At 38.5% G+C, this 15355-nt stretch overlaps 1 protein-coding gene across 2 annotated transcripts; it reads left to right on the forward strand.

Annotated features, from left to right (window-relative positions):
- The first annotated feature begins 470 nt into the window (after positions 1-470).
- On the forward strand, positions 471-13714 carry rnpepl1 (arginyl aminopeptidase like 1). 2 transcript variants are annotated; one of them, XM_023277796.3, is made up of 12 exons: positions 471-938; positions 1942-2475; positions 3237-3377; positions 4631-4782; positions 5485-5601; positions 5677-5912; positions 7040-7153; positions 7280-7392; positions 9299-9407; positions 9493-9720; positions 10226-10368; positions 11826-13714. In XM_023277796.3, exons 2-12 carry the CDS (start codon positions 1987-1989, stop codon positions 12135-12137), a joined length of 2154 nt encoding a protein of 717 aa, XP_023133564.2. In that variant the 5' UTR covers positions 471-938; positions 1942-1986; the 3' UTR covers positions 12138-13714. The 2 variants fall into 2 exon arrangements, 1 of the variants encoding a protein (XP_023133564.2); XR_004847982.2 differs by having other exon boundaries at positions 471-2475; positions 9493-9727; positions 11826-11966.
- The last annotated feature ends 1641 nt before the right edge of the window (positions 13715-15355 follow it).

Consider the following 15355-nt stretch of genomic DNA (forward strand, 5'->3'; position numbering starts at 1 on the left):
TGACTACTGGCATAAATAAATATGTAAACAGATGAATGAATGAATGAATGAATGAATGAATTAATTAATTAATTAATTAATAAATGAATGAAAAAATGAATGATTTAATAAATCAACAAATAAATGAATGAATAAATAAGTGAATGAATGAATGAATAAAATGAGTGACTAAATGAATGAGTGAATAAATGAGTTAATAAATACATAAATGGATGGATGAGTGAATGAATGAACGAATTATTGAATTAATTAATGAATAAATGAATGAATGTGTGAATAAATAAACTAATTAAGTGAATGAGTGCATAAATAAATAAACAAATGAATGAATGAATGAATGAATGAATGAATGAATGAATGAATGAATGAATGAATGAATGCTGTTCCGGACCCTCCTGTCCCCGGTTCTCCGCTGCTCCCGTCCCCGGCTCCGCAGCGCCCCCTGCGGCCTGCTCAAACTTTTCTCCCGCTGTTGTTACTTCCTGTTTTGTCCGGAGCGGAGCCTCCTCCGTCCTCTCGGTCCCGTCGGTCCTCCGCCGGTGTCTCCTCGTCTTTGTTCCCGGGAGTCTCCGTCCTCCGTCCCCCCACCTCCTCCTCCGTCTGTCCTCTCCGGCTCACCTCCAGCTAACGTCCGCACACCGGGAGGACCTGGATCCAGTGACCGGGACGCAGAGCAGGGACGCCGGGCTGAGCTCACAGGAGGAGCCGGTGTCTGTGTGGTTCTCCTGATGGATTTTACATAAATGTTTGTCCTCTAAACCCTCAATAATGCGCTCCGTGCGGCTAATGCTAATTACCCAGAGTGCTGATTAGCCGACTGCGCTAACCGGGTCAGGAGGACTCGTTAAATAAACTAGTTAATGTTGACCTCCGGCTCTGTCCGCTTAAAGTGCCTGTTTTTTAAAGCTACTCTGGACCGCTAAAGGTGCTAATTTACGGTAAGCTAGCAGCCACTGAACACGGCTACAAGTGCAGTTCAGTCGGTTAAACTTGACTTTTTTACCGTTTAGCTCAGAGAATTAAACTGTCCTCATCATGAAAGTGCCCTTAATGTTTTTTATTTAAGGTTTCTGTTCAGGTAAACTTTATTTTAGTTGTTTTTTGAATGTAATGTGGCCCGGTTTATAGTCAGGCAGTTTCTAGTTAAAAGAAACTAGGTTTAATATAGGCTAGGTTTGGTTAAACCGGGCTAAAAGTGGACTCTAAATGTAGGAGAGTCCAATAAATCCAAGAGAAGTAGGTTTAAGTTCACTTCTGGCTGACAAGTGACCTAGTTTTCGCTCCGAGTTAAATTAGACGTTTGATGAATGGGGTTCTGAATGTAGTTAAGTCTAGGCTAAAGTTAGCTAGTTTGACTAGGTTTAAATGTAGAGGAAGAGTTTTTAGTTAACAAAGTAAAGTTATTTCTGGGTTTGATGTGGGTTTAAAATCTAAATGGACCGAATTTAACTCAGTTGTGGGTCACAAATGTCTTTGTGTTTATTTCCAGTCAAAAGTTGATTCAGGCTTTTGTTCACTGAGGTTTTGAATATAGTTTGCTTTCGGTTCACATAGAACCGGTGTATTCTGGATTAAATTGGGCTAAAGTTAAGTTTTGTACTAAACTGGGCTGGTGGTATTAACTGGGTTAGTTTTCTGAATGTAGTCAAGTCTGGAATTTGGTTTTAAATGGTCTAAAACTGTTGTTCTATAGTCCCGTGTTAAACTGGGGTCTCCACGTAGTCGGTTCTGGGTTTACTGGTATCCAGAAGCTCCCAGTCCAGGTTTAGTAAGTGTCCTTATTTATTTCTGGTTTCGTTAAGGTTGGGTTTTGAATGCAGGGCTGCTCTGGTTTAGAAGTGGCCTTAACTGAAGTCGGACATGGTCCTGGTCCTGTTCTCGTGAAGACGGTCCTGGTTGGTTCTGAATTTTAAAGCCCTCCTCTGGTCTTTGTTGATGCAGTTAGTCCGGGTCTAAGCGGGTTTGGTCCCGGGTTTAGCTGCCACCATGGCGGAGCTCCACCAGACTCCCACCTCGCTGTGCTGCTGCCGTAAATCCCTGCCGGTCTCGGGGGCCCGGTGCGTCGGAGAGTCCGGCCGGCCCTCGGCAGGTCTGGGGCCCGGGTCCCCACGGTGCCCCCTGGTGGACGTGGCCTCGGCGTCAAACTTCCGGTGCTTCCAGCTGCGTCACTTCCACCTGGACTTGCGGCTGAACTTCGCGGTGAAGGAGATGAGCGGCTGGCTGGTTCTGGACCTGGTTCCGGTCCAGCTGGGGGTCTGCACCCTGGTTCTGGACTCCCACCCCTCCCTGCTGATCCACTCCATAGACTGTAAGGTCCCCGGGGCCGGACTGGACGAACCCGTCTCCCTCACATACCGGGTCGACCCGTTCACGGACTACGGCTCCTCGCTCAACATCAGTCTGCCGACTGCAGCGGTGAAACCCGGCCGGCTGATCCAGATCACCGTCCGATACACCACCACCGACGGCCCGGCGGTAAGAACACCCAGAAACCGGGTACACGTCCTCTTTACTGTCACTGTGACTGATGAACCAAGATCAGAACCTGTTTAGTACTGGTTTTGGACCTGGGTTTAGCTTTGTTTTAGGTTGCTTTTGTCTTTGATAGGTTTTGAACTGAACTATTTTTAAACTAGTTTTGGACTTCATTAAGACTTGTTTTAAACTAGTTTTGGACTTGATTTTAGACTTATTTTTAGACTGATTTTAGACTTGATTTTTGACTGGTTTTAGAATTGATTTGAGGTTGGTTTTAGACTAGTTTTTGATTGGGTATTGGACTGGTTTTGAACTTGATTTTAGACTGAGCTTTAGGTTTAGTTTTGGACTGGTTTTGAAATTGTTTTAAGTTGGTTTTACATCGGTTTGAGATTTGGTATTGAACTTGGTTCTTAGACTTGGCATTAGACTGGGTTTTAGACTAGATTTTAGAGTGGTTTTAGACCTGATTTTAAACTTGATGTTAGACTGGTTTTAGACTTGGTGCTAGACTGATTTTGAACTTGGCTTTAGACTGATTTTAGACCTGATTTTAGACTGGCTTTAAACTTGTTTTAGACTAGTTTTGTACTTGGACTAACTCCAGATTGAGGTTGGTTTTCGTTCAGAAAAATCTTTCTGATTTTGGCTGGACGTTAGGACTCATGGTCCGACTGCAGATTCAGTCGCCTCCTGGTGGCGACGGTTGGATCTAACGTCCTCTGAAATCCTGATCCTGGTTCTGGTTCTGTCCTCAGATCTGGTGGCTGGACTCGGAGCTGACCTGTGGACAAACTCGTCCTCTGGTCTTCACTCAGGGCCACTCGGTGTGTAATCGATCCTTCTTCCCCTCTTTTGACACTCCGGCTGTGAAGAGCACGTACACGGCAACTGTCCGGGTGAGTTCTGACCTTCAGGTCCAGAACCCGGTTCACCTCCAGAGCCCGGTTCACCTCCAGAACCAGCTGCAGCGGTTCAGATCTGAAGGATTCCTGGTTGTTTCTGTTGAACTGTTGCTCACGTTGATTCACTTTCACCGTTTAATCAGAATAATTCAATCAGCTCGGGTCATATTTAGTCTCATCAGATCAACAGGAAGAAAACAGGATAGAGCAGAAGAAACAGAATTTAAAGAGGATGTGAAGCTGGGTTAGCTGGTATGTCAAAAAAATATGGATAAAAATGTAAATAAACAAGAAAATATCAATAAAATCCACCAAAAAAATAAAGAAAAATCAACCAAATATGTTAGAAATACTCGTGCAAATACATTCCCAAATATTTATATAATATTCAACAGAAACTTGTTAAACATCTGATTAATAATAATATTGAAAAAATATTGGTAATATGTATTAATAAATTAATAGTCAAATATAAATAAAAAGGCAAACGAAAAATACACAAATTTAACAAAAAAATATTCAGGAAATATCTGAGGAAAATTTTGTAAAGGTAATATTTATGTATCCTACAAAAACAATTACAGGAAAAATGGTGAGATTAAGTATAAAAAATGAAAATTGTTTTATATCTGACATACTATTTGTTAAATGTCTTAGTGTCTTTTTAAAAAGAAGAGAATGTGATAAAAAAAAAGCACTTATATTAAAATACAATTCAAATTGTATATAAAAAAAGTTAACTTAACAAAAATTAATCATGAAATAACTGAAAAAATATTGTAAAAATAATATTTCCCCCCCCCAAAAAAATTAAATTAATTACAGAAAAATATTAGTAAAATATATCTGACAGAATTTAGTAAAATCTCAGGAAACATGTAGTAAATAGCGTTCTATCCAACATACATTTGTTAAATATCTTTATTTCTTTTTATCTAAAAAAATAAAATAAAAGAACAATAAAACATTTGACTTAACATATAAGTAAAATGTACTGAAATCAGTATTTAAATGTTAAAAAAACACATTAGAAAAGAATATTGAAATATCCAACAGAAATATTTAACAATTAATTGTGTGAAAATAGAAAAAATATTGGGAGAAAAAAGAACAGGTAAATATCAGAATAATATTCTTGAAATATTTAGATAAATTTAAGTAAAATATGATTAAGGAATGGAAAGGAAAGAAACATATGTACATTTTTTTCTATCTCCATTAACATAGCTGCTCTTCTTCCTCCTCAGGTCCCAGATGGAGTGACGGTTCTGATGAGTGCTTCTCGGAGTTCTTACTCCAAACAGGACCGAGTCTTCCAGTTCTCCATGGAGTTCCCCGTCCCGTCCTACCTGGTGGCGCTGGTGGCCGGAGAGCTGCAGCACGTCGACGTCGGACCGAGGTCAGTTACACCGTAAATAAATAAAAATAATATGATAAAATATCTGAAAAAATATCAGTAGAATTCTAAAAACAAAAAAAGTTTCAGTAAAATCTCTTAAAAATATCAGTAAAATATCAAATAAATATGAATATGTTCGAGAAAGACATTAGTAACATCTAAAAAGAATATCGAAAAATATTAAGAACATGACAGAAAAATATTAGTAAAATATCTGAAAAAATATCAGTAGAATTTTTAAAAACAGTATTGGTAAAATCTCTTAAAAATATCAATAAAATATCAAAAAAATATGAATAAATTCTAGAAAAACATTAATAAAATATCCAAAGAGAATATTGAAAACTATCAGGAACATTTCAGAAAAAATATTAGTTCAGTATCTGAAAAAATATCAATAAAATGTCTCAAAAAATATCAATCGAATTCTAAAAATATATTGGTAAAATCTCTTTAAAAATTCAATAAATTATGAATCAGTTCTAGAAAGATATGTGTAAAATATCTAAAGAAAACATCAAAAAATATCACAAACATTACAGAAAAAATATCAGTAAAATATTTGAATACAAACATTAGTAAAATATCCCAAAAAAAAATAGATCACAAAAATTAAAATATTTTAGAAGTGTATTTCCTGGTAGAATTTGTCTGATTGAGGCTATGACATCACTTCCTCCTTTCTGTCCAATCCCTGCTCAGGAGTCGTGTGTGGGCGGAGCCATGTCTGCTGTCATGTGCGGTGAAGAAGCTAGGGGGCAGCGTGGAGCGCTGGCTTGGCGTCGCCGAGGACCTGTTTGGACCGTACCTGTGGGGCAGGTGAGCCTTCAGACGCCCTCAGAGTTTATTTAAATGGTCGGTAATGACAGCAGCACTGACCCAGCTGATCCTCAGGTGTGACATCGTCTTCCTCCCCCCCTCCTTCCCGATCGTTGCCATGGAGAACCCCTGCCTCACCTTCATCATCGCCTCCATCTTGGAGAGCAGCGAGTTCCTGCTGATCGACGTCATCCACGAGATCGCCCACGGCTGGTTCGGCAACGCCGTCACCAACGCAACCTGGGAGGAGATGTGGCTGAGTGAGGGGCTCGCTACCTACGCCCAGCGGAGGATCACCACCGAGGCCTACGGTACAAATACTACAATACTACTACCACCATGGTAAAAATACTACAAATACTACAATACTACCACCACCGAGGCCTACGGTACAAATACTACTAGTACTACAATACTACCACTACCATGGTAAAAATAGTACTAGTACTACTATACTACTACGACCATGGTAAAAATACTACAAATAGTACAATACTACCACCACCACCGAGGCCTATGGTACAAATACTACTACTACTACAATACTACCACCACCAAGGTAAAAATGCTACTAGTACTACATTACTACTACCACCATGGTAAAAATACTACAAATACTACAATGCTACTACCACTGAGGCCTACGGTAAAAATATTACTGACTACTACTACAATACAACAGTGCACAAATGTGAAGTATGGTGGCAGCATCATGACATGAAGCATGGTGGTGGCAGCATCATGGCATGAAGCATGGTGGTGGCAGCATCATGACATGAAGCATGGCGGTGGCAGCATCATGACATGAAGCATGGCGGTGGCATTATCATAACATGAAGCACGGTGGTGGCAGCATCATGGCATGAAGCATGGTGGTGGCATTATCATAACATGATGCACAGTGGTGGCAGCATCATGGCATGAAGCATGGCGGTGCCATTATCATAACATGAAGCTCGGTGGTGGCAGCATCATGGCATGAAGCATGGTGGTGGCATTATCATAACATGAAGCATGGTGGTGGCAGCATCATGACATGAAGCATGGCGGTGGCATTATCATAACATGAAGCACAGTGGTGGCAGCATCATGGCATGAAGCATGGTGGTGGCATTATCATAACGAAGCATGGTGGTGGCAGCATCATGGCATGAAGCATGGTGGTGGCAGCATCATGACATGAAGCATGGCGTTGCCATTATCATAACATGAAGCACGGTGGTGGCAGCATCATGTGACATGACGCACGGTGGTGGCAGCATCATGTGACATGAAGCATGGTGGTGGCAGCATCATGATGTGATGAATTGTATCGATGTCTTACCATCAGTATGAGTACTACTGCTATGATACTATCAGTACTATTAGTACCATGGCAGCGTCCACGTACTTTTGTCACACCTGCAGCAGTTAGACACCTCCCCCTTCTCATCTCCAGGTGAGGCGTTTACCTGCCTGGAAACCGTCGTGCGATTGGACGCCCTCCACAGACAGCTGCGTCTCCTTGGAGACAACAACCCTGTTAGTAAACTGCAGGTCAAGTTTGAGCCAGGTAACACACACACACACACACACACACACACACACACACACACACACACACACACACACACACACACACACAGAGACAGACAGGTGTGTTTTACAGATGAGGTTACCTGAGTGTTTCCTCCTCCAGGTGTGAACCCCAGCACTCTGATGAACCTGTTCACCTATGAGAAAGGTTTCTGCTTCGTGTCCTACCTGTCTGAGCTGAGTGGAGACGTGACACGCTTCGACTGCTTCCTCAGGGTCAGAACACACTATTTATTTATTTATTATTGTTAGTATTATTGTTATTATTATTATTTTTAGGATTAGTATTATTATGTTATTATTATTTATTGACATTTTGCACATCTAATTTAAATTTTATGGAAATATTCAGCTGTTTAATAAATATTTTTGAAAATTTGTTAATTTTTGTTAATATTTTATTGTTATTCAGACATTTTATATATGTATAGATAGCTGTAGATACTAAACATTTAATTAAAATAAATTCAGATAATTATTAATTACATTACTTTTTATTTTTATACTTTGTTAATATTTTCTCAGACATTTTATTTCTATTTTCAAACAATTTCCAGACACTTAATTTTTATTTTTTAATATCTACTTAATATAATATTAGACAGTTATTTGAGAATTTTATTTATAATTTTTTGAACAATTTATTTTACATATTTTTTAAAACATTTAATTAAAATAACTTCAAACATTTTTTAGATATTTTCTATATATTTTTTCAGAAATCAAATTAATATTTTTTCAGATTTTATTCTTCTGGCATTTTAACTCCAGTAATTAATTTTCTGACAGTTTTCATAAATTATAGGTTGATTTTTGTACATTAATTTCATACAAATTTTATTTTTGGGATATTTTATTCATGTTTTTCTGATGTTTTAATAATATGTAGTAGACACTTTTGTGACATTTAATTCTTATAATTTCAGACAGTTATTTTATTTATTTATTCATTCATTTTATTTATTTTTTAGAACAATTTCAGATATTTGCTTGGTAGTTTTTTACATTTAATTAAAATTATTTCAAGAATTTTTCAGATATTTTTTATATATTTTTCAGACTTCAAATGTTCTGATAGTTGTCATATATTGTAGCTAAATTATTGTACATTCATTTCATTTAATTTCATTTTTCATATATTTTATTAATGTTTTCCTGATATTTTATTAATATTTAGTAGACATTTTTAAAGCATTTAATTTGTGTTTTTAAGACATTTAATTCTTATAACTTAGGACAGCTATTTTACCATTTTATTTGTATTTTTCGAACAATCTCAGATATTTGCTTTGTATTTTTTTAACATTTAATTAAAATAATTCCAAGCATTTTTCAGGCAATTTATGAATAAATATTTCAGAATTGTGATTTTTATAATTTCAGACAGCTAATTTGTCATTTTATTTATATTTTTCAAACTATTAATTTTATATTTTTCAATATTTAGTTAATATAATTTCAAGTATTTTTTTAAGGTATTTTATGAATATCTTTCTGATATTTATTTGCATTTTTTTCTGATATTTTAATAATATTTAGTAGACATTTAATTTGTGTTTTTAAGACATTTAATTCTTAGAATTTCAGACATTTAAAAAATATTTATTACTTTATTACGTGTTCCAGATAATTAATCTTCTATGTAATCAATAGAATTTCAGACGTTATCTCATTTTTCTCAGATTTTATTTGCATTTTTCAAACATTCATTAACATTTTATGCGTTTTTTAAAATTTTTAATCATTTTTTGCAACATCTTGGATGTTTTTTTTTTTCATATCTTTGGACATTTAAAAACACAAAGCTCCGACTAAACCCACAAACTAAATTAGAGCACAGTTTTATAATCTGTAGCTGTACATGGAGTTAATATTTCTCAACATTTTTTATTTCCTGTTAGTAAAAGGAGTGATGATTTAATAAAAAACAAGATATGAAGAGTTTGTGACGTAGAACCATGGTTTTATTTCTCACTGAGTTGAACTAAGCCAGTAGAAACGTCCACATTCTGTTCAGGACGTTGACAGCAGCTCAGATCTGCTGATATTTCCATAAATTTGACTGTGACTCAGAAACTCGACATCATGTTTTACATCGACATCACCCTCTGTGTGTTTCTAGGACTATATCTCAGAGTTTAAGTTCAAGAGCGTCGTGGCTCAGGACCTCATTGACTACTTCCTGGGTTATTTCCCGGAGCTGAAGGATGCCGCCATCGCCCAGAGAGAAGGTCGGGACACGTTTAGACCCACAGAGTCCATCCTCATTGACCCGTCCCCCCTGTGACATCACTTCTTGTGTGTGTGCGTCCTCAGGTCTGGAGTTTGAGCGCTGGCTCAGTGGATGTGGACCTCCTCCGTACGAACCGGACCTGTCAGCAGGCGGCGCTCTGATCCGACCCGTCCAGGATCTGTGTGACCTCTGGAGGAGCGCCGACCCCCCCGACCTGCAGACGCTCTCCACCTTCGACCTGTCGGCCTGGAGCACCTTCCAGATCGTCCTGTTCCTGGACCGCATGTTGGACCACTCGCCGCTGCCGCACGGTACTCCGTACGAACACCTGCAGTCATGCACTGCTAGACGTTAGCATGTACCCCGCTATATGTATACGTTAGCATGTATACGTCAGCACGTACCCCGCAACATGTATATGTTAGCATGTACCCCGCTATATGTTAGCATGTACCCGCTATACATTAGCATGTACCCCACTATATGTATACCTTAGCATGTACCCCGCTACATGTTAGCATGTACCCCGCTTTAGGTATACCTTAGCATGTACCCCGCTATACGTATACCTTAGCATGTTTACCACCTTACATACACCTTAGCATATAGCCCACCAGCATACACCTTAGCATGTATACCACCATAAGTACACCTTAGCATGTATACCACCATAAGTACACCTTAGCATGTATACCACCATAAGTACACCTTAGCATGTATACCACCAAACGTACACTGTTATATATTCACTTCCTCACTTCCTGCGTTTCCAGTATATAATTAGATTGTGTTGATCCTTGATTATCCGTGTCTCAGACGTGATGGTGAGTCTGTCGGGTTCTTACTCGTCGCTGTTTGACGGTCTGAACGCTGAGGTCCAGATCCGCTGGCTGCAGATGGTGGTGAGGAACACCTTCTACCCCGACCTGCCGAGAGTCCGAGCCTTCCTGCACAAACACGTAAGGACCCACAAAAAAACTGCTGCTGAGTCCTGTATCCGTCAATCTTTCTGGTTGTGTTTTTGTATCGTTGTGCTGATTTTGTACCTTTTTTTAAAATTGGTTTTGGTTTCTCTGTGGTTGTTTTATATCTAGTATTCCTTTTGTGTGTTCAGAATGTGGTTTTACATATGTTTGCCTTCAACTAGCATCTATTTGTGTCTCTTTGTGTTTGATTCCATCTCTCAGAGATCAATTTGAGACTCTCTCTGTTCTTTTTGTTTGTCTTTGTAGTTGCTTGTCTTTGTTTTGCTGCCGTTTTGTGTGACTTTGCATTTGTTTGTGTTGGTTTTGTGTCTCTTTGTGGTCAATTTGTGTTTGCTTCTTGACTTGTGTGTCTTTGCTGTTGTTTTGTCTCTGTTTTCATTGGTTTTACATCTGTTTGTGTCTCTTTTAGTCAGTTTTTATCTCATTTTGGTCATTTTTCCCCTTTTTGTGTCTTTGCAGTCATTTTTCATCTAGTATATTCCTTTTATGTGTCTTAGGGGTCGTTTTGTGTCTCTTTGTAGTTGTTTTGTGTCTCTTGGTATTAGTCTTGACTAATCTTGTGTATCTTTGCATTTTCATCTTTGTTTCCGTTGGTTTTGTATCATTTTGAATCTCTTAGTCAGTTTCTAGTCAATCTTTGCTGCCATTTTACAGTTGTTTGTGTTCATTTTGTGTCTTTTTGTGGTGGATTTGTTTGTTTCTTCAGTTTTTGCATATCTTGGTAGTTGTTTGTCTCTGTTGTTTTGTAAAGTTTGTTTTGAGTAATTTTGTGTCTGCTGTTTTGTTGCTGTTTTCATTGGTTTTACATCTGTTTGTGTGTAGTTTGCATTTGTTTTAGTCAGTTTTTATCGCATTTCTGTTATTTTGCATCTTTTTTGTGTCTCTGCAGCCGTTTTTCATCTAGTATTCGTTCTGTGTCTTTAAGGTGACACTCTGGTCAATTTGCATCTCTCTGGTCTATGTGTGTCTCTTTTTAGTTGTTTTCTGTCTCTTGGTATTAGTTTTGAGTAATCTTGTGTGTCTTTGCTGTTGTTTCGTCAGTGTTTTCATTGGTTTTGCATCTATTTGTGTCTCTTTTAGTCCATTTTTATCTAATTTTGGTCATTTAGCATCTTTTTTTGTATCTTTGCAGCCGTTTTTCATCTCATTTTTGAATCTCTTTCAGTCAATTTCTAGTCGATCTTTGCTGCCTTTTTGCAGTTGATTGTGTTCATTTTGTGTCTGTGTTCGATTTGTGTTTGTTTCTTGACTTTTTGTGTGTATTTGTAATTGCTTGTCTCTGTTGTTGTTTGTTTTTAGTAATTTTGTGTCTTTGTGGTTGTTTTCCGAACGTCGTAGGGGTGTTAACAGATGGTTTGTTCCACTTGCTGCTACAGATAATGGATTGTTCCGGAGTTCTTGAGATGTTCATGAACCGTTTCTGTCCTCAGACTTCCAGGATGTACACGGTGCCGCTGTACGAGGACCTGGTTACCGGGGTGATGAAGTGCGTTGCCATGGAGATCTTCTACCAGACGCAGCGCCGCCTCCACCCGAACCTCCGACGGACGCTGCAGCAGATCCTGTTCCAGACCGGCTCGGCTCCAACCAATCAGAACGGACCTTCTGCCCTGTCCGTCATCCCCCCCGCCTCCCCTCCTCCCTCCTCCACGACCTCACAGCAGTCGCCCGCCGCCACGGCAACCGCTGCCGCCGGGACGACCGCCTCCATCGCTCTGCGGGATGTCAACGTCTCGGCGTGATGGTGAGAGGTCCGGACGCCGGTTGCCATGGCGACTGCAGCAGGTTTAAACACTGTTTAAACACTCCAGACATTTTAAAGGGTTGAACAGAGGAGGAAGCGGCCGCCTTTCAAACCCTGAGCTGCTCAAACTGTGGCCCGCGGCCCCAAGACGGGTCATCCGACGGGACCCCGGAGGCCCACGGGTTTTTATTTAACTTGAAATGAGACGTTCGAGTGATTCCCAGCAGAACGTTTCAGAACTGATATCTGCGTTTTAATTTACCGATGTTGGACGAAATCAGAAGTTCGATTTGAAGCTAAACTCGTGTCTGAGTCAACGGATCCACTGACTCCAGCTCTATTTATTTCCTGACGCCGCCGTGTCACATGGTACAGTTTGTTTTCCACCGCAGGAACATTTCAGGAACACAAGAACCGTCATTTTTGTCGTTTTGAGTCTTGTTTTTGGCATTTTGTGTCTCATTTTTGTCCCTTTGTCTCTCGTTTTTGTCGTTTTGTGTCTCGTTTTTGTCGTTTTGTGTCTCGTTGTTGTCATTTTGTGTCTCGTTTTTGTCATTTTGTCTCATTTTTTTTGTTTTGAGTCTCATTTTTGTCATTTTGTTAAAAAACTTTCGTCATGTCTTGTTTCGGTAGTTTCGAGTTCTTTTGTTCACACATAAAATGGATAGATGTTGAATACCTTGACAGATTCGGCAGAAACTTTTGCTGTCGGTAAGACACTTCTGAAGAAGGTGAAAGTTTCCGCCAGAACTGCCAAGGTAATCAATATCTATATATTCATTTCATGTCTGAACAAAAGAACTCAACACTACCTGTTTTTAAGGAAAACGAAGCGCCAGCTCTTTAACGTCACCGTCTTAATTTGTAGAATTACTCTTACAAAACAACAAAACAAACCTCCATTGATTTAACAGACTTTGAGTTTCATCCACGAACTTTAAATTTGTTAGTTAGAGCTGCGCCATAATGGAAACCAAAAGACTAGTTCTGTTCCTGTAAATGTTCCTGCAGTGGAAAACCGTTTCATATTCAACATCCTGGAGGAACTACTTCCTGTTCCCTGAGCGATGACGCCGGCGATGCGATTGAACTGAACTCCGAGGACTGAAACGTTTCGCTAAAATAACCAACGGATTTTCTGCTTTAAGTCGATCCGAACGGAGAGTTGTCGACCAGGTGGACTCGACCAATAAACTCTACCTCCATCTGATCCCGACTCACCTGCCGACCCACCGAGCCTCCACTCCATCCACCCGAATCCACAGACCAGCAGACTTCACCCCAGTGGCCTTAATGCTGCCTTCATGAGGCTGGAAACCGAGACGTTCGGTGCCGATCTCACCCAAAGCCAGCAGCAATAAACGTCCGGGTTTCTGAGTTTAAGGATTTCTGTTTCCGACCAAACTCAGAAACCTGGAAGACGACCGACTGAACAGAATCGACTGATTTGCCAAGAAAACGCAATAATACTTTATTACTGAGCTCTGAAACTTCCCACCGTTCCCAGCTGACACTGAACGCCTCTGCAGACAGATTTATAATGAATGTGTGACAAATAAAACACTTGAAACCTCAGTTTTCTTGTTTTTTTTTTTAACCTGCATCAACAGATTAAACAAATAAATAAAATAAAACTTCATTTTTATTTATTTTTATCTTTTAATACTGCCTTTATGGTGGTGATGAATCAAAACCCCTAAAAGTTCTGATTTATTTTGGAGCTAAATGCCTGTTTTTCGTCCGAGCGCAAACCGGAAGTGTAAAGTCAAATATTCGCTCGATCTGTACCGGAAGTTATGCGGCTCTGCCTTCACAACAAAAGCAGGAGACATTCGTTGCTGGAGATGATTCAGCTGTTTTTGTCTTTTTCATCTTGTGAGCGGCTTTAAGTTGTTAATAAACAATGATTTTAATTCCCTTAAACATAATTAAAGTTATCTTAAGTCTTGAATTATATTTATAAAAGTGTCATAAATGTTTTCTAACCTGGTAGAGGAAGAAAGACCTGAACTTATCGGTTGACTAGTTGGTAGGAATGACCAATAAAATCTGGAAAACTAGCTTTATAATCAACACAACCAAAACAAATTCACAATAGTGACTTTCTTTCAAGCAGATAAAGAAAATTAATCGTTTTTTGAGGACTTACATGGACTCTTCTAGTATCAGTCCATGACAAATAAATTAGATTTTTTTCAATATAAATTGAATTATTTAAAACCAACAATTAATCAGTTATATAAAACAATTTGAATTAATTCAAAAAGCAAGAAATCTAATCAAAAGTCAAAATAACTGTTGTGGGCTCCTAATCACATGTTAAGTTGGATCTTTGAAGATAGTGCTATTATTAGTATTATTATTATTTATACTTATATTTACTTAAATATTTTTTTCTTTTCTTTTTCTTCTTGTCCGTCAGTATGTGGGTTGGAGGGTTGGTTGGTTTTGGATTGTTTATACAAGAAAAAATTACTCCAGACATTGTAGTTACTTGTTCCTGTACCATTCACCTCTTTCTTGAATAAAATTATGTCTAAAAAACAACAAAACAAGAAACTAAAGATTGAATTTATCAACGCTACTGTTCAAAAGTTTGGGGTCACTTAGAAATGTCCTTTTATTTTTGAAAGAAAAGCCTTTTTTCAATGAAGATAACATTAAATGAATGATAAATCCAGTCTAGACATTGTTAATGTGGTAAATGACTATTGTAGCTGGAAACAGCTGATTTTTAATGGAATATCTCCATAGAGGTACAGAGGAACATTTCCAGCAACCATCACTCCTGTGTTCTAATGCTACATTGTGTTAGCTAATGGTGTTGAAAGGCTCATTGATGATTAGAAAACCCTTGTGCAGTTATATTAGCACATGGATAAAAGTGTGAGTTTTCATGGAAAACATGGAATTGTCTGGATGAACCCAAACTTTTGAATGGTAGTGTATGTAATTTAGAAATTGCAATATTTCTATCTTATATTAAAATATATGCAGAAAATTGTTGATAATTGCATTTAAAATCATTCAGTTGTGATTCTAAAATGCTCATTCCTCTTTAGAGTTAAAAATTGTTCATTCAACCCTTGTGTCGTCCTGTGGGTCAAAACTGACCCGTTTTAAAGTTTGAACATGTGGAAAAAATGTATATTTTCACAGTGAAACTTCTGATGTCCACATTTTCAACATTTTTGGGAAATTTTTGAACATTTTTTG

Source organism: Amphiprion ocellaris, chromosome 7 (assembly GCF_022539595.1).
Source record: "Amphiprion ocellaris isolate individual 3 ecotype Okinawa chromosome 7, ASM2253959v1, whole genome shotgun sequence".
Classification (NCBI taxonomy): Eukaryota; Metazoa; Chordata; class Actinopteri; family Pomacentridae; genus Amphiprion; species Amphiprion ocellaris.